This window comes from Heteronotia binoei, chromosome 16, assembly GCF_032191835.1.
Source record: "Heteronotia binoei isolate CCM8104 ecotype False Entrance Well chromosome 16, APGP_CSIRO_Hbin_v1, whole genome shotgun sequence".
NCBI lineage: Eukaryota > Metazoa > Chordata > Lepidosauria > Squamata > Gekkonidae > Heteronotia > Heteronotia binoei.
In genome coordinates, this window is record NC_083238.1 from 33,907,119 (window position 1) to 33,931,639 (window position 24,521).

The 24,521-nt window shown below is 41.7% G+C and overlaps 1 protein-coding gene across 1 annotated transcript in view; it reads right to left on the reverse strand.

Moving 5' to 3' along the window:
• The window catches only part of CHN1 (chimerin 1), a 181,297-nt gene that overhangs the window by 74,039 nt on the left and 82,737 nt on the right, over positions 1-24,521 (reverse strand). Inside the window, exon 6 of the mRNA XM_060257127.1 lies at positions 12,755-13,043. Within this exon, the coding sequence (XP_060113110.1) occupies positions 12,755-13,043 (289 nt within the window). The remainder of the gene's footprint in view (positions 1-12,754; positions 13,044-24,521) is intronic.

The window sequence follows — 24,521 nt, forward strand, 5'->3', positions numbered from 1 at the left end:
TGCTTATTTCTGGGTTACATATCTATCTGCTGCAACTACCTCTTAGAGCTGTTGAGTGGATAAAGAGGAAGAGGGGTGGGAAAAAAATGTGGTCAGCTGCAGTTTTTATTGGCTTGTGTGGGGATTTCTGAAATGCCTGAACTGTCATTATGAACATTTCAAAAGGGCAATTTCAATCTCGTCACAAGGAAAGTTGACTTTGTTATAACTCTCAAAGTTCAGAAAGTCTGCTTTCAAAGAACTGTGCCCTTCTTCCAAGGAACTCAGAGCAGTACATATGGATCCCATTCTCCTTTTCCTCCACAACAGCCTTGTAGGATAAACTAGGCTAAGAGTGACTGATAGATCTAGCTGACCTTGAGAGTTGTGGAGATCTGAACCCCAGCCTAAATCCAACTTTATATCCAGCTACAACCAGGTCTTGTGTAGCAAGAACTCCTTTGCATATCAGGCCACACGCCCCTGATGTAGCCAATGCCCCTGGAGCTTACAATAGGCCCTGTACTAAGAGCCCTGTAAACTCTTGGAGGATTGGCTGTATCAGGGGTGTGTGGCCTAATAGGCAAAGAAGTTCCTGCTACAAAATAAGCCCTGGCTACAACACACCGACTCTATGGCTGAGTCACCAGGGCTTTTTTCCCCACTGGGGGAACACAGCAGAATAGAGTTCCAGAACCTCTTTGTGGAAACAAAATTCTCAAAAAATGTTTACCAGTTCATGAGGGGCAACTGTGTGTTTCTCCTTCATTCCTCTCTTGACAATTTGGTACCTCTTTTTCCAGGAAAAAAAGCTCTGTGTGCCATAATAATATTTTCTCATGCAAATAAAGCTACAGAAATGCCATATTTTAGTTGTCAATGTGCCACATAATTTTGCAAATAGCTGTCAATACACTTTTCCTTATGTGAAAAAGTTATTCTACCAGTGATATTTTCAGTATTTCCAAAAGAATGTAGATGGACTTAACCAGACCCTCATAGATGTGCAAGCTAAAAATCTTATCTGACACATGAATTTTGTAGCCATTCAGTTCATGTGGCTGATTCAGCTCTGGGGGAGTCTGGTGTATTTTGCTACTACAAACATCTTTGTTATAGATTTAATTAGCTGTGTTATCCAAACTATTCCTTAGAAACAGCAAATGAAAAGTGCAAACTGGCCAAAGCATTTCATAATGACTATCCACTCATCACTAACTTGCATCTCTGCCAAAATAATTTAACACTTTTGCCTGATGAAAAATATGGTTCATTGTTACATCAACTGACCAAAAATTAAAAGTCAAGAGGCAAGGGATTGATCTGTGCTTCCATTAAAATGATACCAATTACCAAAATTTTTAAAGGATTTAGCAGAGGTGTTCAGAATGCTAATGGTGCAATCCTAAACAGAGTTACACCTTCCAAAGTCTATTTAAGTCAATGCACTTAACTCTGTTTAGGATTGCAGTACACGTTATTTTGAGATTTTCTGAAATTAATGCTATTCCAGATACATCTATTGTCAATGTTGCACAAAACTGAGTTGCAAAAATCTTGCCATCAGGCCTTAGTGAAGTGACCTACCTTTATACATACACATCCTTTGAGAGGATGCCTCAAACTGAAAGTGAACTCAAGCATTTAGCCTAGTCATTCAAGGTCATTCATTGCGCAGACAAGAGACCAGCAAACCAGAACAAGCACAAGCCTGTCACCAGAAGATGCAGACTGTCACCCTCAAACATCTTGGGGCCTGTTCCCAACTTGAAAAGGAACTGCTGCTGTGAGGGAAGAGCTAAAAGCTCCTGTGCAAGAACACCGACCGATTCCTCACTAGCAGTTGCTTCCCCCCTGGGCTTCTGCTTTCCCTGGTTCAAGTGATCAATTCCCCATCAGTTGTTGCGCAAGAGCATTTTGATTCGTGATTTCCTCCAATTTCCCTTGTGGTTTCTTACTCTCAAAAAAAACAAGAGCAAGAAACTGTGAGGGAAACTGAAGGGAACCGTGGATCAAAATGCGCCCACATAGCAACTGGTGGAGAATTGATCGCTTGGGTTGGGGAAAGCAGAAGCCCGGAGGTGGAGCAACTGTTAGTGAGAAATCGGTCATCTTGTTGTAAGCAATGCTTTGGATCATGGCCATTGTCACCTGTAGCAGGCAACAACCATCTTCGGGTGGCCAAACTAGATGCACAGTTCTGCAAATGTGGACAAAAAGGTTCTTTTGCTATTTCTTCCAGGTTATCAAAATACCAGAGAGATGGGGTGGGGCCTGGGCAGTGGTAGAGCATCTGCTTTGGATGCCAAAGGTCATAGCTTCAATCTCTGGCATCTCCAGTTTAAAAGATGAGGTATTAGTTGGTGAGAAAAAATCTCAACCTGAGACCCTGTAGAACTGTAGAGCCAGTTTGGTGTAGTGGTTAAGTGTGCGGACTCTTATCTGGGAGAACCGGGTTTGATTCCCCACTCCTCCACTTGCACCTGCTAGCATGGCCTTGGGTCAGCCATAGCTCTGGCAGAGGTTGTCCTTGAAAGGGCAGCTGCTGTGAGAGCCTTCTCCAGCCCCACCCACCTCACAGGGTGTCTGTTGTGGGGGAGGAAGGTAAAGGAGATTGTGAGCCACTCTGAGACTCTTCGGAGTGGAGGGCGGGATATAAATCCAATATCATCTTCTTCTTGTTGTTCTGTAGCCAAAAAGAGTAGACAAAAATGACCTTGACAGATCAAATGTCTGACTCTGTATAAGGCAGTATCTTGTACAACGTGCATGTGATTGGAATATCTATGCTTCCAGATACCATGTGTTAAAATACGGATCATATTGGTTTGAAGCATTCCATCCTTTTCAATATCTACTTCATGTTCATAAGTTCCTAAGTCCAATTTCCAGCACCCTCCAGTGAAAAGGCTCAGGTCATTGGAAATATGAAAAACCTTTGCCAAAGACCCTGAAGAGTTGCTGCCATTTGGAATAAACAATAAAGGCAGCAGCCTCTGTGTACAGCAAGCCTCCAAACACTCTAGACAAAGAGACCTTGATAGATCAACAGTTTGACTCAGCATAAAGCAGCATTGTGTGTTCATTACATGTTACAACCATTTATTATTCTGTCTACCTGGTCATTCCTCTCTTTAACTGGATGGCCTTTTTTGAGACAAAGGACGTTTGTTCATTAGTTTTTAAGTTAAAGGGGTGACTAATAAGAGAACAAACAGGTGTTTTGTTACATCAAATACATTTTTATCCTAACATAGACTGTCATAACCAAAAGCAATTTCCTCAAATTAATGAAAGATTAACTGGATCTCATAGAAGAATTTTACAGATGCTTGCCAGCTCAGAAATTCCATGACGGTTTGATGTGGCCTTTTCTTTAGCTCGTTGCCTTCTGAATGTCTATTATGCTCATGGAGGACATGTATCTGCTGGCTATTGAGCTGTGATTCCAAATTGCTGGGAGAAATTGAGACTAATTTGCAGTGTTTCTATGCTTGTCTTTCTATGGATTTGAATATGGCTTCTACAACTTCCTTTAGAAAGTCAGCAACGACTGGTTGAATATGAAGGCTCTGGAGTACCAACCGAAAAGAGAAGGAGAACATATCCTAAAACAGGGGTGGCCAAACGTGCTTAATGTAAGAGCCACATAGAATAAATGTCAGATATCTGAGAGCTGTAAGATGTAAACATCAGATGTTTGAGAGCCACACGACAAGAAGGAGGGAAGGAAGGAAGACAGATGGGAAGGGAAGGAGGGAGAGGTAGAAAGAAAGCAACTGTAAACGCCTAGCTTGGCTTGGAGAAGTGATTTAAAGAGAGAAATGCCTTCTCCAAGTCGGCTGATGGGATGGTGGGGGCTTCGAGAACCACACAATATGTGTGAAAGAATGACATGTGGCTCCTGAGCTGCAGTTTGGCCACCTCTGTCCTAAGGGAAACTTTAACCAAATCCTTTACATCACACAGTGCGTATTATCCTTAAATGATCAACATGCATGGCAAGCACTTGTGCCAGATATTGCATCACCAACCAAGAACACGGTTAAGTTGTATAATTTAGATCAAGCCAAAGCAGGGCTTTTTTTGAGCAGGAATGCAGTTCCAGCTGGCTTGACATCAGAGGGTGTGGCATAGTATGCAAATTAGTTCCTGATGGGCTTTTTCTTAAAAAAAAAGCCATCTCTGGACAGAATTTCACTGCAAAAAGTAGGGGGAATTGAAGAATTAAAGACGAATATGATATAGGGTTTTTTAGATGCTGACATCAGGATATGGATTGCACCAGGGGGTCGTTTTGTAGAAAAATAGGTGGTGGAGCTCATCCAGGGATTGTTATGCAGCTGCACATACTATTAAATGGACAAGGAGGTGGAACTCTCAGAAGGAGAAGGTAGAACTCTCAGAAAGGTTCAGGAGCTGTGCTCCTGTGAGCTCCCACTGAATCTGAGGCCAGGATTGCACCCTCCAACCAACCATAGCCTTTAAATCTCTGCATCTGCTGCATAAACAAGTTTAGGACCACTTTAAAACTGATGCCACGCTGCTTGCAAGGATAAGGTCCATGGAGAGAACATATTTACAACCCACGTGTGGACATGTGCTATGAGAATGCTATACAGTTCTGAGCATTCCTCCCCTCCCAAGACAATTCTCAGGTATTTAATATTTAATACCTGACAATTCACTTCAATGTGCTCATGAAAGCTGGCATTGCAATTCATCTGCTAAACTTTAAGTCTCCTTTTTCTTTTAGTGAAACATAAGAAAGTCTCACTCACAAAAATATGACCTACTGTGCTCATGTAGCAAGTGAAGGGGTAAAAAGGCTCCAAATGCTAAGGTATATTATGTACTAAATTTCTGTCTTACTAAATTTGCTGAGCAATAATACATCCACATTTTTTTGTCTTCTATTAAACAAAGCTGGCTGTCAGTTTGAATGGCTATTTCTCAGAGGCAGCTATTAATCATGCGTCTTTGATGCCTGAAAATTAATTAAAAAGTGTCATTTAAAATTTGAAAACCTTTCATTCTTCCAATTTTCATGCATTTGAATTACACACATCGCCACTATCTTTCCTACCTGAGTCATGGCGATGTTTGAAATGTAAATATTTATGCTTTGTCAGCTTTGATTATTTGTTTATGCTGTATGCATCTGGTGGAGATGTCCTGCAGGTCATATATTACCAGGGGCATAATGTGTGTCACATGTGAAGAAGAACCTCCTAGTTAAAACTAATTTGATTAAATGAAACAATTAATAACATAGATGTATGCTACATTTTCTAGATAAAAAATCTATACAGTCAGGAAGACTAGAACATTGTAGCTCTTGAATATCAACACGTAAGAATGACCTTAAATCTGTTTCTAGGACAGTATTATATTTTATTTCTTTATAGCCAGGGGTGGAATTCTAGCAGGAGCTCCTTTGCATATTAGACCACATACTCCTGATGTAGCCAATCCTCCAAGAGCTTATAAAAAGAGCTTATAAAAAAAGAGCCTTGTAAGCTCTTGGAGGACTGGCTACAACAGGGGTGTGTGGCCTAATATGCAAAGGAGCTCCTGCTAGAATTCCACCCGTTTATAGCCGACATTTTGCCTAATTGGGGACCCAAAGTGACTTACTTTAGTCTTGAGTATTTGACCCTGCCCCCCATAAAGTCAAAATATAAATATGATATGAATCAAAGATATTGATTAGCAGGGGTTTTTTATTTTTAATTGGGCACCTACATTGTGGAGCTGCTGGAGAGTGGGAATAGACCACTAGCCTAACAAAATGGACTGTCAGTAGGTCTTCTTAGCTACAGCTCCTTCCACAAACACCTTTCTTGTATCTAATTTGGCAAGGTGAGATCCCTCAATAAAGCAGATTTCGAACTTGGACTACCAGCTGCTGATTTCTAGTCTCAATGTTTCCATTTCCCTGTTACATCAGAGACATGCCTCAAATTGGAGTGGCATTAGATAGTTTACAAAAGTGGAAACTTGCAAGACTTGCGGGAGGCATCTCACTTCCCCCCTTTCCCACTATTTCCTCTTTACCCTTTCTTGAAAACCCCCATAGTCCCTCCCCTTTCCCTGCTTCCTTCTCTCCTTCTAGGGTTGCCCCCCTCCATGTTGCGGCTGGAGAGCTCCTGGAATCACAACAGGTCTCCCAATTACAGAGATCAGTTCACCTTATAGTTGCCAGACTGAGGCTGGGAAATCCCTGAAAAGTTGGGGATGAAGCTTAGGGGAGAGAAGCAACTTCAAGCAGGGTATAATGCCATAAAGTTCACCCTCCAAAGCAGCCATTTTCTCCCAGGGGAACTGATCTCTGTCATCCAGAAAGAGGTTGTAATTCAAGATGATCTCCAGTCTCTGTCTAGAGGTTGACAATTCTAGTTCCTCTGGAGAAAACGGCTGCTTTGGAGGGTAGAGTCTATGGCATGGTCTTAGAAAAGTGTAACTCTTCCTGGGAGAACACTTTATGTGTCCCTCCCCAAGGGAATCCTGGTGGCTGAAGGAGCCTTTGATAGCATTGCTGCTGAAGGGAGGTTCATCCAACCTCTTACTTATCAATGTTTTCATGGCAGCTGAAAAGTGCCCTTTTATAAGAGGCTTTGGAAGAATTTGAACCAGAGGGAGGAGCTTGATTTTAAGATATCTTACTCTATATTGGTTGGTGAGGTAACTAGTTTTTTTGTGGAGGTCTTCCAAGTGGTTCCACTCTTCTGAATTGTTTTAGCTTTGCTGTAGATATATTTTAATTAATAAAAAAAACCCTGGGACTAGATTATCTGAAGGACTGATTTTTCCACATAAATCTGCCCATTTTCTTAGATTATTGTCCCAGCCCCTGAAGATTCTCCTCCGTTCTGGGGTTCTGCATCAGGGTTAGGGAGACAGGAACTTTTAAGCCAAGGGGCACTCATATATACTCCTTTCAGGCACTTAAGTTAATACCTTTATTTCCCCAAACATTTAGATTTTGCCCTTTTTATTTTATTTAATCTGCCTTTTTTATTAGTGACCTTGTGAAATTGTATGTAGATTTAAATAGTGTTTTACTGGGGTGAATTTGATGCTTTGATTCTTAGTCTCTGAGGTCCTGCTTCTTGCATCCAGGCAGATATTTTACCATAAACTAGGGGTGGCCAAACTGTGGCTCGAGAGTCACATGTGACTCTTTTACACACATTGTGTGGCTCTCAAAGCCTTCACCACCCTGTCAGCCGGCTTGCAGAGTGCATTTAAAGTTGCTTTCTTTACACCTCTCCCTCCCCCATCTATTTGCCTTCTTTCCTGTCTTACGGCTCTCAAACACCTGTCTTACGACTCTCAAACATCTGACATTTATTCTTTATGACTCTTATATTAAGCAAGTTTGGCCACTCCTACATAAACTAAGAAGAACTAAATTTTGGTTTTGATCCTCCTCTATTTTTCAAAGACTATCAATCATTGTTGAGGTTTTTATCATTTAAAAAATCAAAAACTTCTTAAAAATCTGGTACATTCAGGTTAGAGCCTATCTGAAAGTATGACTTCTCTGCCTTCCCTCTCCTGCTGAACAGGAGACTCCTCGAGAAGCAGCATGAGGGAAGAGTTGGAGCACTACTGTGGAAGGGGAGAATCAACAACCCCCCCCCCCCACTCCTTCATTCAGGGATTTGTCCCCTTAGTATACAACCCTAAATCTTATAATTTAATGTTTAAGGTATCCTGTTCTTAAAAGAAATTAAATTTCTTTAAAACAATTGTTTCTTAAAAACAATTAAATTCATGTGTAGCTAAATGAGCATTACAGCTGTTGTTAGCAAGGATATGACGCTCTACCTTCCTTGGGAGGCAACCTGAATGAAAACGTACTCAACTAAACAGATCAGGACTCCAGATGCTAAACTTGGATAGACTTAGACCTCATGAGGTCTTCCTCCACCCCAGATTGGCTGGTTATAAATAAGCATTCTAGTGGCGACAGACCAACCTCACAGTCACATCAAAAGATTTAGACTCTGCAATATGCACAGTTTTTCAGAAGGATGGGTTTTTAAGACAGCCTTTGATCACAATATATAATTGTGGTGGTGGAAAGTGATGTCAAGTTATAGCTGACTTAAGGCAATCCCAGAGTATTTTCAAAGCAAGAGACAATGGTCTGCCATTATCTGGCTCTGTGTTGTGAACCTGGACTTCTTTGGTGGTCTCCCATCCAAACACTAACCAAGGCCAACCCTGCTTAGGTTCTAAGACCTGACATAACTGGGCTATCTGGGTCAGGGCAAATATATAATTACTGACATATATATCAATCATTATATATTTAGGAAACTAACAGATTGCCTAAAATCTCTAGTTTTGTGCTCAGCCCGCTAAGAAGTTACAAGCGGCAGTATGGCATCTCTTCTTGATGTGATTTATGATTAGGTTGGCTAAACTGAGACCATTGGTGAGAAACTCGGAAGTGAAACAAGAGTGTTTCCATAGAAAGGGTCTAGAAAATGAGCAAACTGTATACATGACGACAAACTTGTCGTGCATCTTACAGGAGTCTGATTTTATCTTTTACATTAATGTTTATGTTAGGGTTGCCAAGTCCAATTCAAGAAATATCTGGGGACTTTGGGGGTGGAGCCAGGAGACTTTGGGGGTGGAGCCAGGAGACATTAGGGGTGGAGCCAAGATCAAGGCTGTGACAAGCATAATTGAACTCCAAAGGCAGTTCTGGCCATCACATTGAAAGGGACGGCACACCTTTTCAATTCCTTCCTTCCATAGGAAATAATGAAGGACAGGGGCACCTTCTTTTGGGGCTCATAGAATTGGACCCCCTAGTCCAATCTTTTTGAAACTTGGTGGGTATTTTGGGGAGAGGCACTAGATGCTATACTGAAAATTTGGTGCCTCTACCCCAAAAAACAGCCCTCCCAGAGCCCCAGATCAATTATCCATGATTTTCTTTGGGAATAAATCTCCATAGGGAATAACAGAGTTCCCAGCAGACATTTCTCTCCCCTCCCCCCGCTTTCTGACGACCCTGAAGCGGGGGGAGGGCCTCCAAACTGGGGGATCCCCTGCCCCCACCTGGGGATTGGCAACCCTAGTTTATGTAGCTGCATATTTTTTCCCCCTTTTTACTTTATCCTGACAACCAGAACCTCAATAGGACATGGGAGTAAAAGATGAGCATTTGGTAGAAATCCACAACTGCAATTATTGTAATAAAAGAACAAGGACTTGGGGGGTTAATTGGAATCAACTGCAATGACATTCTTTTTTCTGTATATTCCTCTTAATTAAGTGTGGGAACTAAGACTGGACAGATGAGTGGTTAGGCTGATCTAGCAAGGCCAAGAAAAGAACAAACAATGGCTGTGCACAAGAAATGAACTCTGAAAATAGGTTCTGATGCTTGAGAAACAAGGGCTGCCCTTGTTGAGGATTCTTTAGAAAGTGCTCCTGATTGAATTCATTCTTTTTTTTTGAATGAGAGCAACGGCAGAATTAGAAGATGCAGTACTTTGTACAGAGTTTTGATTATATTTCTCCATTTTATATTAGAGTCTGGGATCTACAAATTAAAATTTGTATAAGCGCTTTTCAGAGGCACGGTATGGTATGACCACTGTAATATAAGAAAAAGCTATTTGAAATGAAAACTAGATTTAAAGTGGAACACCACAATGCTTTTAAACAATATTTCAAACCATCTTCTCTGCGGACCTTTGAACTCATGAACGCTTCTGTCTTTCTAAGGCATCAGGACTCAAAACTGCACAGCTGCTCCATAAAATGAGTTAAGTTATTCAGTATAACCAGGAAACGCACGATCTATTTTCAGAAATAATTTGGTTTTGCCTCTAAATGCAAGACAATGGACTCCTGGGATTCTAGCTAGGGCCAGCCACATGCTTATCAATTTATATCTTGACAAACTGTCAATTATCTTATTAATATTCTCCGTTGCATTTAAGGCACTTTAAGAGATATGCAGGTATTATAAATGATTTTTATTTTCTATAAATCACAATGCCATTCCAAAAATAAATGCCATTTTGCATCACTTTACAGCCTAACAAAATTTTATTTAAGCAAAAAGTTTCACAAACTAAGACCAGTTCACTGCTTTAGATGCTATGACCAAATCCTTACTATGAAGTCATTTTTGGTATGAGATTTTTTTTTTTAATTGCAGGGCCAAGGAGCCATGGAATGAAGTAAATACAAAGTGAAAGGCAATTAAAGTTCAGATTGAATCAGGAAAAATACAGAGACCATTAATTAGTTATACTAAGCAAGCTAATACCTGTAACGGGCAGAGGATCTCACTATACTGAGATAAAAATCCTAAACCTAAGTTCAGCTTGCGTGCATGTGTGATATTTTCTGTGAAACTTTCTAATGAATTAGTCATTTTCATGCTGGAGTCTCCCTCTGAAATTAATTTTGTTGAAGTACAGTCATTTCCTGGTCAAAAACAGAGTTACCCTGGGTTGAACCCAAGGCTCAGCTGATATACTGATAGGAAAAAGTTATTCACTTATAGAGGACAGCCTTGTGATGAAAAAGAATTGATCATCATCGCAGCTGTATATGAATATATATGAATCTGTCTTCTACTGAATCAGACCCTCGGTCCATCAAAGTCAGTATTGTCTACTCAGACTGGCAGCGGCTCTCCAGGGTCTCAAGCTGAGGTTTTTCACGCCTATTTGCCTGGACCCGTTTTAATTGGAGATGCCAGGGATTGAACCTGGGACCTTCTGCTTACCAAGCAGATACTCTACCACTGAGCCACTGTCCCTCCCCTGGTATCTCAAATAGATAGTATTATATATGAAATAATGCTATCTTTGAGTGCTCCTATCATCTGAGGCTCCATGGGTAGACCCTACTCGGATGTAGTACGAAAATTATGGGAATTTCCTTCCCAAAGGCATTTGTCTATCTCCCTCAATCAAAACTTTTTTATTTTATCTGGCATTCTCCTACTGACCTTCCTTGTTTTTAATCTTATCACTAATGTCGTTTTCTTTCTGTCTTCTCAATTGTTCACTGTCTTGGGGGCCCTATTGGTGCAGAATGGTGGCAACAAATGTTTTAAATATTATAACGAGCAAAAATAGATATGGCCCCCTCTTCTTTCAAAACCCAGCTAATGGATCTCAGCTTAATCCTGCACAAGGCAAACATCCATTCAGCTACAACTGAGCAAAAAAAAAAAAAAAAAGTTGCCAACCCCCCTCCCCCCCCACGGTATTTTTCAGTTATTTTTTTAGCTGGATATAGATCTAGGTATTTTTACAGCTATCTGAAATGTCAGAGTCCCCAAAATCCTGAAATATTTGGGGATTCTTGGGACCTCAAGATAGCCAAAGTTAAAGGTTGTTTAAAGGGATAGTAGTCCCTTTAAATGCCTTCCAGGTGAACTTGCTGCTTGTTCAAAGGGACTGTGATCCGTTTAAATGCCTTCGGAGTTCACAACTTGGAGATCCCTTTAAATGTGTTTCCCTCAGCCGACGGAGGATGGGGCACCTTCTTTAGAGGCCCATAGAATTAGACCCGCTGGTGCAATCTTTTTGAAACTCGGGGGAGGGGGGACTGAGGAGAGGCACCAGCAGCTACAAATTTGGTGCCTCTACCTCAAAAAACAGCCCACCCCAGCCCTGGATACCTCTGGATTGTTTCCGCATTATACCCTATGGGGACAAGTGACTATAATGGTCCCCATAAGGTATGAAAAAAAAAAAATCAGGATTTCCAAAAAATCCCAAATCAAAATATCATACAATTTTTGGGATGTGGGAATATCAGAAAATACTAATATTTTCTGGATTCAGTATACCCAAACTGAAAAAATACTGATTTCTCTGCAGACTTCTAATGACAGCTTGCTCTCTGGGAAAGAAAGGAAAATGATGCAGAAAAGACAGGGGCAATTCTGATGCCTTCATTTGCAAGACTGTCACATTTTTCTTGTTTATTTATTCATTTAATTTGTTTAGGGTATTTTATGCCCACTTCTCAGTTAGGTGACTTACAGCACGTTATATATTTACTAGCAAATGATACAGCATCCCAGTTATAAAGAGAAATTCATTTTCACCATTATACATACATATAACAAATGCGCACGTTATTTTCCAAATGGCCAGTTTTCCACAAACCCATTTTTTCCATATAAAATGTCATTTGGAATGCTTCCAACAAAATACCACATTGCAAACAAAACAACAAAATTCATGGATACAAAAGGGCTAAACAACTGCTTGATGATCTATGATATATAAACATAAAGCATCTGATACTCAACCTACCTTAACATTTATGATACTGGCTGCTATGTTATCATTCCTCTAACCATGAATTACACTCACAAGCTGTGAGCTACAATAAAAACACACCCATAAGTCTTCAGTCCCCCTTTCCTAATACTTGCTAAAATTACAAATCAGTGCAAACACTACAAGATCGAAAGAATTACTCAGTCAACTCTTACAATAAATATTGCACCCCCTGATTTCTAATCTTCACTAGCTCATAGTTTGATTATATGAGAATTTTTGAAAACTCCCCCCCTACTTAATATGCATTTGGAAGTTGTTTTCATAACATACTGGATAAAACAAAATGCCTGTTTTTTTAATATTCAAAATATTATTTCTTAAATACTCAGAAACTTGCAGATCAATTTCTTGTCATTCAATACGGAGGTGTTAAAATTATAAATAGTGTAAAGAAAGAAGTGGTGTAAAGAAAGTTTGCCTGAATAACTTACCCTTTTTTCAACTATTTCATTATCTCCTGTTGGCTCTTTCCCATCAAGCGTATCTCTCACAGCCACCGTATGTTTCTTGTTTGTTGGCTCCCGGCTTAAAGTTGTATATCCTATGTGTTCATAAATTGGATTTATGGTCATCTTGGCAATGTATTCTGCTGCCTTGGTTTCAATATAAAGGGTGATCAATCCATCTGTCACGAGGTCATGGATGGACTCAAAACGTTTCTCTCCCACAAAGTGTTTTCCATCATAGTAGAGTCTGAAGTTTCTGGTTTGATTTCCAAACCTGCCTCAAGAGAACAGGAAAAAATATTTTTGTCTTTAGTAAAGAAGACTTTGCACATAATAAACAGCCTCTGAGGCTATTATGTTCTCTGTAGGTGCAACATAGACTGGTCAGCTTTGGCTACAGTTCCTCAATTCAACTATTATGCACAAATCAGAAGAACCAAATAATAAAAACCAACTATGGAGAGAAAGCCAAAGCTGTGATTGGCCTTGAAAGACATCATTTGTCCTCTAGTTACTTAATTATCTTTTGAACAAGCCAAAATTTACTTTAAAAATGTTGATTGGTTGCTTCTCTGTGCAGGAAAAATGCATAATAGAGGATCCTCTGTTGAGACTACCGGCACTAAGAACTGCATCTACACACCCTGTGGTCTTTCTGTAGGAAGAGGTCATCCCAGGTCCGGTTGCACTTAGGTGCCAACAATTACACTGGAGAGAATTATTGCCAGAACTGCTGCAATGGGGGACAGAATAAGCACGAGGACACACATTCTTTGTTTATGGCCAAAGACCAAGGACTAACTCTTCAAGCTTTTTACAAAGGCAGCCTTGTGCTAAGCATATTAAATCTGCAGTTCAAGGATCTGTAACATTCTGGACATGGAAGCTGGAATTTCTCTTCTTAGTGATTCTATACTTGGAAGTGGAATAGTTCACTGAAATGAAAAGATTTAATTTTTGTACCTATAAAACATCTTGCCTTGACCTGGATGGCCCAAACTAGCCCAGTCTTCTCAGATCTTGGAAGCTAAATGAAATCAGTCATTGTTAGTATTTGAATAGGAGAGCCCTCCCCCCAGGTCCCTATGCAGAGACAGGCAATGTGTTGCCTTGAAAACCCTATGGGATTGTCAGAGGAAGGAAGGAAGGAGGGAGGGAGGGAGGGAAGGAGGGAGGGGAAGAAGAAGAGGAGGAGGAGGAGGAGATTGGATTTATACCCCACTCTTCACTAGGACGGAGGGACAGTGGCTCAGTGGTAGAGCATCTGCTCGGTAAGCAGAAGGTCCCAGTTTCAATCCCCGGCATCTCCCCTAAAAAAGGGTCCAGGCAAATAGGTGTGAAAAACCTCAGCCTGAGACCCTGGAGAGCCACTGCCAGTCTGAGTAGACAATACTGACTTTGATGGACCAAGGGTCTGATTCAGTGTAAGGTAGCTTCATATGTTCATATATATACCCGAAGAAGTCTCAGAGTGGCTTACGATCTTCTTTCCCTTCCCTTCCCTACAACAGATACCTGTGAAGTAGGTGGAGCTGAGAAACCTCTAACAGAAACTGATCTTGAGAGAAACACCTCTGAGATAACTTGTGACTGACTCAAGGTCACTCCAGCAGGTGCATGTGGAGAAGTGGGGAATCAAACCCAGTTCTCCCAGATAAGGGTCTGCACACTTAACCACTACACCAAACTCAGCAAATACGTTTGCTTGAGACTTGACAGCAAAAACAGAAAAAGAAATCCTATTCAAAGACTTTAATGTTTGGATGTCTGCATGTAGATAAACATGTTTAAGTAATTGTGCATGTGTGGTACAGGCAATGTTCATTTTTGTATACTCAGTGACAGAGGCAAAAACCGACTGGCTCAAGTATCCATCACTGACAAAGTGGCCATGAGTTTTCTGCTAGCTTTAGTAATACTTTTGGTCTCTTCAGACTTCAAGTTGAAGTCTGCATGTTTGAATGCTCCCTTATGTACCCACAGTAATCACTCAAAATTAGCATGCCTTTGGTTACTTAACAAGACTGATGTGCTAGAGACCCAGTACGATATAGAATTCTAGATTTACAGAGAGACCAAGGATCAAACTCTGCTTTGCTGGAACCCAGGGCTGTTTTTTTGTAGAAAAGGCCCAGCAGGAACTCATTTGCATATTAGACCACACCCCCAGATGTCACCATTGTTTCACACAGGGCTTTTTTTGTAGCAAAAAAGCCCAGCTCATTTTAATATTAGGCAACATACCCCTGACACTAAGCCAGCTGGAACTGTGTTCCTGCTTTTAAAAAGCCCTGGTGGAAACCAATGCAACCTTATATATGAATATCAGCACTTTCTTTTTAAGTACTGAATGAAGGGATGGGGGTTGCTATATTCTTCTGCTCTAAATTACTGAAGCAGTGATGTGTTTATAATCAAACTCCTAAAATATATACTGTTATCACAAAGGGAAGGAAGCCATTTCATCTGGAGCTTGTGTCCCACCACAGTAAACCCAGCCCGTGTTATAGATTGTACCAATTAGAAGATAGACATTTAGTGGGAAAGTGTTCTGGTAGTATAGACGTTAACATGTTTTTCCCCGCAGACTGGTAAGATCGGCAACTGCCTGCTTCCATTCATTTCCTGTGGTGATTCCCACTTTGTGAAACAGCCTGTTTTAAGAAGTCAAGAAGGCTTCCAAGATAACTATCATTCTGCAAACTGTGGAAAACATAAATGGCTAAGAAGGCACTGTTGTGATGGAATTGATCTGTTATGGAACAGAACAGTTCTGAAGGGCACTTTCACATGGGCATGGGGAGAGGGTCCTGCACTTCCTATACCTTTGTAATTCCTTATTCTGCACTGTTCACGCTATGCCATCCTGGGCAGCTGGCTAACCACATTGTCATTTAATTTTTGCATTCCTTAGTCCTATTGTATTGTTCACGGGAGGCCTTATACTGTATCATTGCATTGTCATTTGATTTTGTATTCCTAGTCCTATTGTATCATTCATTGGATGACCTATACTTTCCTCTTTCTGTACACTGTAATCCTTCTAGAGTCTATCTTTCTTTTCCACCTAATTCCGAGGATGCTGGTGCTCAGAATCAAAGCTTAGGGTCAGTAATGGGTAGATGAGTGTGAAACCTAATCCTGACAAGACAGAAGTTCTCTGGGTTAGTAGACACACAAACCAGGGACTTCAGGTATCTTCTGTCTTAGATAGAATTATACTTCTTTTGAAAAGCTGAGATCACAGCTTGGGAGTACAGCCTGACAAAGTGGTGGCTGCAATGGATCAAACTGCTTTTGCCCAGCTTCAGTTAGACGACGACTGCAGATTTATACCCGGCCCTTCTCTCTGAATCAGAGACTCAGAACGGTTTACAATCTCCTATATCTTCTCTCCCCACAACAGACACCCTGTGGGGTGAATGGGGCTGAGAGAGCTCTCCTAGAAGCTGCCCTTTCAAGGACAACTCCTGTGATAGCTAAGGCTGACCCAAGGCCATTCCAGCATCTGTAAGTGGAGGAGTGGGGAATAAAATCCAGTTCTCCCAGATAAGAGTCTGCACAATTAACCACTACATCAAACTGGCTCTCAACTGTGCATCAACTGTGCCTGTTCCTGTTATAACAAGCCACAGTGATCCATGCCTTATATATATCTAGACTGGACTATTGCAATATACTCTACTTGAAGCTATGCTTGAAGAGAATTCAGAAGCTGCAGCTAGTGTAGAATACTGTGGCTAGACTGCTGGTCAGGGCCAGTTAACAGAAGCATGTGACCCCTACTATACTATAGCAATTACACTGACTACTAATCTGCTCCTAAACCCAATTCAAGGTGTTGGTTTTGCCCTTGAAAGCCACACATGGCTTAGAATTGGGGCATCTGAATGAATATCTTCCCCATGTTCCTACCTGGAAATTCAGATCACAGGGAGAACCTGTCCTGACTGTCCTACTAATCAAAGAACTTCATCTGATGGGCACACGAGAGGGCCTTTTCAGTGGCAGCTCCACAATTGTGGAACAACCTCTCCAGGAAGATGCGCCTGACTCCTCTCATTGTTAGTCTTCAGGAGGTAGCTGAAGACAGTTTTATTTGCTACTGTATTTGAGTAATTTAGTTCTTATTTATTGGTAGTTCTAACTGGAGTTTCTAAATCATGACCTTTTATGTATTTTTATAATTGTTTTATTTATATTGGAGTTTTTTTTAAAAAAAATATTGTATTTATAGTGTAAACCACCTTGAGTTCCTCACAGGAGAATGGTGGCTAATGATACTACTACTTACTACTAGTACTAATACTAGTACTAGTACTAATGATACTACTACTTACTACTAGTACTACTACTGTCATGAGTAAACAGAACACCAGGCTAATAGTAAATGGAGAAGAAATTGGAACAGTTAATATCAAAAGAGGAATTGTCCAAAGAGAATCACTATCACTGCTGCTCTTTGTTATAATAAATATTTGCATTTTTATAATAATTTATTTTGACAGCTCATAAATCACAGCCATATCTTGGATTGAGTCCCCCCTCCCCTTTTAATTTTTTTAAATTATTTGCTCATTGCCCAGAATGCCCTGATGTATCTTGAGACTTCTAGGCACTGGTCCAATGACAATTGGCACGATGGTAACCTTGTTCTCCCAGAAACTCTCTAACTCTTTTTGTAGGTGTTGGTATTTTGTGATCTTATCCTGTTCCTTCTTTTCTATTCTGCTGTCTCCTGGTATTGCAATGTCAATGATCCAAACCCTATTTCTCATTTTTTTCTACAACTGTGATACAGGGATCTTATGTTCTAGGTGTTGATCTGTTTGTAATTCGAAGTCCCAACAAATTTTTGTTTCATCATTTTCCATGATCTTGTCTGGTTTGTTCTACCATGACTTTTTGCTGATGGTAAAACACATCTTGCAAAGATTCCAGCGCAAGACAGGATTGGCTACAGCAGAGCAGTGACATGAAACAGGGTATATTCCAGCACACTGGGCAGATAATACATGCTCAGGTTTAGTATTAGAGTACCATATTTTCTTAATGTGGGCAACACATAGATCTTCTTGAGCTTCCATGCCCCCTTCAAGCCATGTTCAAGTGATCACATCTTGATTAAGTTCATATATACCATACAGTTGTTACTAATCACGGGCCAGCAGGGGATCTCAAATGCGCTTTGTGATAACCTGCAAACCTGTGGATGATGTGATCCATTAGAACTCTGTAAGCACATATACTTTAATTTCTACAGTCTTCAACATCAGCACAGATGCAACCAGAATCTCAGAGGTATCTATATCACCTGATTTTCAGGGATATGTCCCACTTGGATGTTCCTATTAAAACTTCCCTGGAGCAAGCTTAGGGTTGCCTGCACCTAGGTCCCAGCAGGGGCTCCCCAGCTTTTGGGAGCTTTGGCCTGCTGCAGGCCACCTGGCCAGTGAGGGAACCCCCCCCCCCCAACAGTGACATCGGGTGACATCACTGTGTGGTGATACTCTGGTTTTTAGGCAAACTCTGTGTTTTTGAAGCCAAAAAACCCATTGAGTTTTGCCCACAAACCAGAGCATTGCCTCCAACATGATATCACTTCCAGGTGATGTCATCATGTCGGGGACATCACCCACCCCCAGAATGCCCCCTAACCCCCCCTGGCAATCCTAAGCAAGCCGAACCAAGTGCCTGTGTGGTGTCACTCCCCACTTAAGCCTCTACTTCTGGTTATGATCTTCCCCACAATCCCTCCCACATCACAGTCCCTGTAAATTTGAACTATGTGATAAAACACAATGCAGATGGAGTGCTTCTGGATGAACAATCTTAGTTGTGACTAAGCACCCCAAGCTGCTCTGCCCAAGGCAAGCTATATTTGGGCACTTCCTTCTTCCAGCAGCAGAGGAAGCAAACTTTTGTTTTGCACCAAAAAGAAGAAGGGTTGGCTTTATTCAATTATCTTCCTAACCAGAGACCAGCAAGAACTTAGGATCAGGGCCGGTGCATAGGAGTAGGCGAGGCAGATGTCCCCACTCACACCAACCCTTATACTCTGAGTCGTCTTTTCTTCATTCCAAGCAATCAGAGTGAAGAAAGGACAATGCGGTGCCTGCCTAGCTTCCTCTGAAGTGGGAGAGATCTGGGCAAGGGGCAACTGAGCCACGTGTTCTTTCAAACGTGTGGCTTGGTCCACCCTTTGCCCAGCCTTCTCCCGCTTCAGAAAGAAGGAGGTGGCCTCTTCCTGGCTCCCTCTGAGGTGGGAAAGGGTCCAGAAAGGGGCAGGCCAAGCCGCACGTTCTCAAAGAAAGTAAGAAATAAGCGGCCTCTTCCCGGTTCCTTTTGAAGCAGGAGAGGGCTGGGTACGGGGTGGGTCGAGCATTCACACAAAGCGCACATCTCAATGGTGCCACTACTGCGGGGGGGAGGTTCTGCCTGGGATGCCAGAACCCCCAGCTCCCTCAGCTTTCAGCATCAGCTATCCAGGGCCCTTAGGGGAATGCTGAGGGATGAGGAAGGCAAGGAAATATTCACCTCTACTCACAATTCATATGATGCAACAGAGCAGAATGCAAAGCCTTCTTGCAAGAAAAAGCCTTGCAGTTGATTAAGCAAGGAAGGGTCAATTTTTTTTAATGGAATACACCTTGATGGGATTGGGAGTTGTCCAAATCCATGACAAATAGCACAATGAGCCATGAAAAAAAAATGCATGTGTGAGGATTTATATTAGTTGAAGGTCACTTATCAATCTTCTTTACTTGTTAGCCATAGAAAATTAGAAGGATCTAATCAAGGCAGAAGACAGAAAAACACAGACAGACCTTGAAAAGTTAAATACATCCCAAGACTGGCAATGATTCTCACAATTCAAAGGAAAATCCTGATGAATAAGACATAGAAATGCAGGATAAGGCTGCAAGGATTTCAGAGCAATGCATTCTATTGGAAAACAAGATCTTGATAAAAAATATTTTACAGTAACACCTATAATCACTGACCAAAACCTTTCAATTTGTGGTAGTTCCAAAATAGATAAATCCAGGGCTTTTTATGTAGCAGGAACTCCTTTGCATATTAGGCCACACACCCCTGATGCAGCCAATCCTCCTGGAGCTTACAGTAGGCCCTGTACAAAGAGCCCTGTACTCTCTTGCAGGATTGGCTATATCAGGGGTATGTGGCCTAATATGCAAAGGAGTTCCTGCTACAAAAAAAGCCCTGGATAAATCCAATCAGTTTTATTGGCTCCGCCTCCAGAACATACCTAGTGAACTAGACTAAATCTTCAAGATATGGTTAGATATAAGGTACCAGCAAAAACATATTTTAATAAAACTTTCTTCAGATTCAAATAGATTAATCTTGGCCACACTTTCCTCCAGGTCTGATCCTCTTCATTTTGCTCAATATCTTTCCCTTATTTACCCCATAAAACTATTAACAATTTTGAGTATACAATTGATACTCTCTTGTTAAGATAGACTCAACTCCAATTATCCTTTCAAACACTGCGTTTTCAGTACAAAGAGACAGGTTACATCACCCCTGAACCCTAAAGAAACATTACTTTATTTGAAAGGAAATGTAGCTGAGCAACATTTGCAATATGATTCTCAGTTTGCTAACAATAGTGGAGAAAACCAAAGCCAACACTGATTGTAGGACGGTATTAGAGAGTATGGAAAACTGTCTCAATGATATGACTGGCATATTAAGTGAGATTTTAAGAACTGATTAATAATACTCCTGAAAGTTCAATTATCATAAGTTTTATGATGGACTTTGGAGCATTAATAAAATGGAGGTAGATCACTACCCATCTGATCTATGTTACTACCGTGTCAAGAATATATTCTAATAGGAGGCATACTGGGAGAAACTAAAGTGGGGTACTTATGTTAATCTATTGTAGCAAAACGAAAACGAATACCCGCAGCACCTTAAAAGACTAACAGCATTTATTCCATACTCTCCAATGGACTCAGGGGATATCTCAGTTTGGATGCAAACCTGGCCCCTTTTATATGTGCCTTATGTTACTGGTATATACAACTACAGATTGCCTCAACTTGCTAGAGGGCTGTAAAGCAATCTATTCTCTCTGTCTCATCTCTGCTCCCTCCCCATTTGATATATGGGGTTGATAATACTACCTTTCTCTTACACAATGGTTGTAAGAATTATTGAAATAATGTATGTGCTTTTAACACTTGAAATACATTATATAAATGAGATTATCATCAACTTGGAAGCATTCATCATTATTAAAATACTACTTTTCAGTCCTGGGTGTGATATTTTTTATGTGAATTCGTTTAACTTTTTGCCATTGGGAAATGTAATTCTTCACGTGTCACTAATCTGACTATTTTATACAAAAATGAAATAACTGAACCTTTCATGACAGCTGCTTTTTTGTTTATTAAACAGGAAATGGTATGTATATAAATGTATTGCTTATTCCTTAACCGCTTGATGGAAATGTTATTTCAGGAGTATACAAAACGGACTCTGACAATGTCATCAGGACTCTCTTAATGGATCTGCCGTATGTTTTATTTGAAAGCAGCAATAAATAATTTGGCTTTGTTAAAAGGTGTTTAGAATTGCTGTGTCCCTGGTCTAACCAGAGAGATAGAATTCCAGATAGAAGCTCGGAGAGGGAGTTAATCAGAACAGACAGCGCTGACCCTGAAAAAAATACACAACAACATTTGGCCTTGTATCCTGGGACAGAACAGTGGGAGGTCAGGAGGGTTTTGAAAGCCCATGTCTCTTGATCACCTGACTGAGGACTTCCTTTGCTTCCCAGTATAGTTTCAGCAGGAAAGCTGAGGGAAGGGAAGAGAGGAGGAGGAGGAGGAGGAAGAAGAAGAAGAGGAAGATGAAGAGGAAGAAGATGATATTGGATTTATATCCTTCCCTCCACTCCGAATCTCAAAGTGACTCACAATCTCCTTTATCTTCCTCCCCCACAACAGACACCCTGTGAGGTAGGTGGGGCTGGGAGGGCTCTCACAGCAGCTGCCCTTTCAAGGACAACCTCTGCCAGAGCTATGGCTGACCCAGGGCCATTCCAGCAGGTGCAAGTGGAGGAGTGGGGAATCAAACCCGGTCCTCCCAGATAAGAGTCTGCACACTTAACCACTACACCACTACACCAAACTGGCTCTCTGAAGTTGCCCATCAGAGCAACTCCTATGACACAACTTGACAGATGTGAAATGCTGCTGTTTCCTCTCACCTGGAAGCAGGGCTACTGTCAGCATACCCTGAGGTGGGGCAGCTGCCAGGGCCCAAGTCTTTTGGTGGGGCACATTGCTTCTGACTCTGCCCCCTATCTGACCTATACTGCCCAGTGTCATTGAGGAAGAGCATGTGGGTGGTGCACAGTGATAGCACTCCCGGTGGCAACAGCAGCAGCAATTCCAGCTGCATACACTGGACAGTGCTGTTGGAGAAAGGGTGTGCAAGTGGCTCATGGAATCGCAGGTAGTACAGGGAACTGGTAGGAGGGCTTGCAAGCAGAAAAGGATTCATATGCAGGTGGAGGGCATGCAGGTACAGGGGTGGAAAAGAGGGCACAAGGGGATCCTTGGTGGTAGGCAAATGGGTGCTGTTGGGCACTGTCTTCCTAGGGCTGCTCAAAACCTGGAACTGGCCTACCAGAATATGGCAGAAAGCTGGAGAAGAGAATTAAGCAACTCTGTCAAGGTGATTATGTGTAATATGCAGCAAGCACAAGCAAAGAACATATGAAGCTGCCTTATACTGAATCAGACCCTTGGTCCATCAAAGTCAGTATTGTCTTCTCAGACTGGCAGCGGCTCTCCAGGGTCTCAAGCTGAGGATTTTCATGCTTACTTGCCTGGACCCTTTTTGGAGATGCCAGGGGTTGAACCTGGGACCTTCTGCTTCCCAAGCAGATGCTCTACCACTGAGCCACCGTCCCTAAGGCTGAAGGTAGGGGAGATGTGTTCTGCAGTGTTTATCTATCTGTCAAGCATATTTTTATCCCTCCCTTCCCTCTGTGGAGCTCAGGGCTATGCACGTGGTTCTGTTGCCCTTCATTTTATCCTCACAACAGCCTGAGAGGTAGGATAGGCTGACAGAGAGAGTAACTGGCCCAAGGCTGCCCAGCAAACTTAATGGCGGAGTGTGGACTTGAACTCAGGCCTCAATGACAATAGCCTGATACTAACCATTGACAATACTAACCAGTTCAGGAGGCTGGAGAGGTGGAAACATAATTTCTTCGATGGTGGCAGATTAAAAATTACACCAGCACAAGCACCACTTGCATGAGGTATGCCTCTCTTTTTGTAAAGTAACGTGTTTTTGCTATGTTGAATCACCTTTGTAACACATGCGTATGTGGTGAAGGGCAGAGAAAACTTAAGCAGCAGCTAATAATGAGCCTATGCACTAAACCTTCCAAAGTTCTTGGGCACAAATCCTCAAGAACTGTTGTTCCACTTCCTGCTGTTTGAGGCACAAATATCCTCCTAAAGAATCCTCAGGTATCTCAGAGACAAAAAGAGAAAATGACCAACTGAACCTTGCTCTCATCCAAGCTCGGAAGTGTATTTAAACCTGCGGCTGCAAATATCTCAATTAAAGCACATTTAGAAGAAGATACTGGATTTATATCCCTACCTATACTCTGAATCTCAGAGCGGTCACAATCTCCTTTACCTCCCACCCCCCCCACAACAGACACACTGTGGGGCTGAGAGAGCTCTCACAGCAGCTGCCCTTTCAAGGACAACTTTTGCCGAGAGCTATGGCTGACCCAAGGCCATTCCGGCATCTGCAAGTGGAGGAGTGGGGAATCAAACCCAGTTCTCCCAGATAAGAGTCTGTGCGCTTAACCACTGCACCAAACTGGCTCTTTACAAGTGTGTTAACAATCTCTCTGTTTTGAGTTCTGCATCCCTTTTAACTAGTTATCCTCCTTGCAACTACTTCCTTAGCCCATTTCATTTTAGAGGAGCTCTTCTTGGTATGAGGTTCTGCACCTTTAAAAGCACTCTGATAGATCAGCTAATAGAGCTGCATAGTGAGGAATGGGGGAAAAACACTTTCCTTGCAGTGGTAAGAAGTTAAGCAAGTCCAGAAATAACTTTTGGTCAATACAGGGCAAACTATCCCTGTACTACAATATGTTGCAAACACCTGATCTTGTACCCAGGAAACAGAAGATGATCCTGGTAACAAGGTGTTTTATGTATTTTGAGTTGCAGGAGGAAGTATTATACACATAAACTGTGAACTCATGGTTCATAAATACAAAGAACTACAAATAAGGCCAAGTTTTCATAAACAGCATTGTAACATGAACACCACCTCCTCTGATGCTGTAAACTTTCCATGGAATCTTAAGGCTGTAATGGGTTATTGCACTTACAAAGAAGAAGCTGTTTATGACTTGACAGCAGGGGTGGGGAACCTCTGTCCTGAAAGCCATATGTGGCCCTCGAGGTCACTTGGTGTGGCCCTCGGGGATTGCTGGGTCGAACAGAGCCATGTGGCAGCCTCCCTGGGGCCTGGCTGGCCAGTGAGGATTGTGGGGCTCAGCTGTGCTGTGCAGGGCCAGGCTGGGATCACAGGGCCCAGATGTACTGTGCGGCAGCCTCCCTGGGTCCTGGCTGGCCAGCCAGAATTGCTGTAGGGCCTGAAAAAGTTACTGTCACAGTTCAGTTTGCACTTGATTTTTCCAGATGGCATGATTTAATATGCTAATATT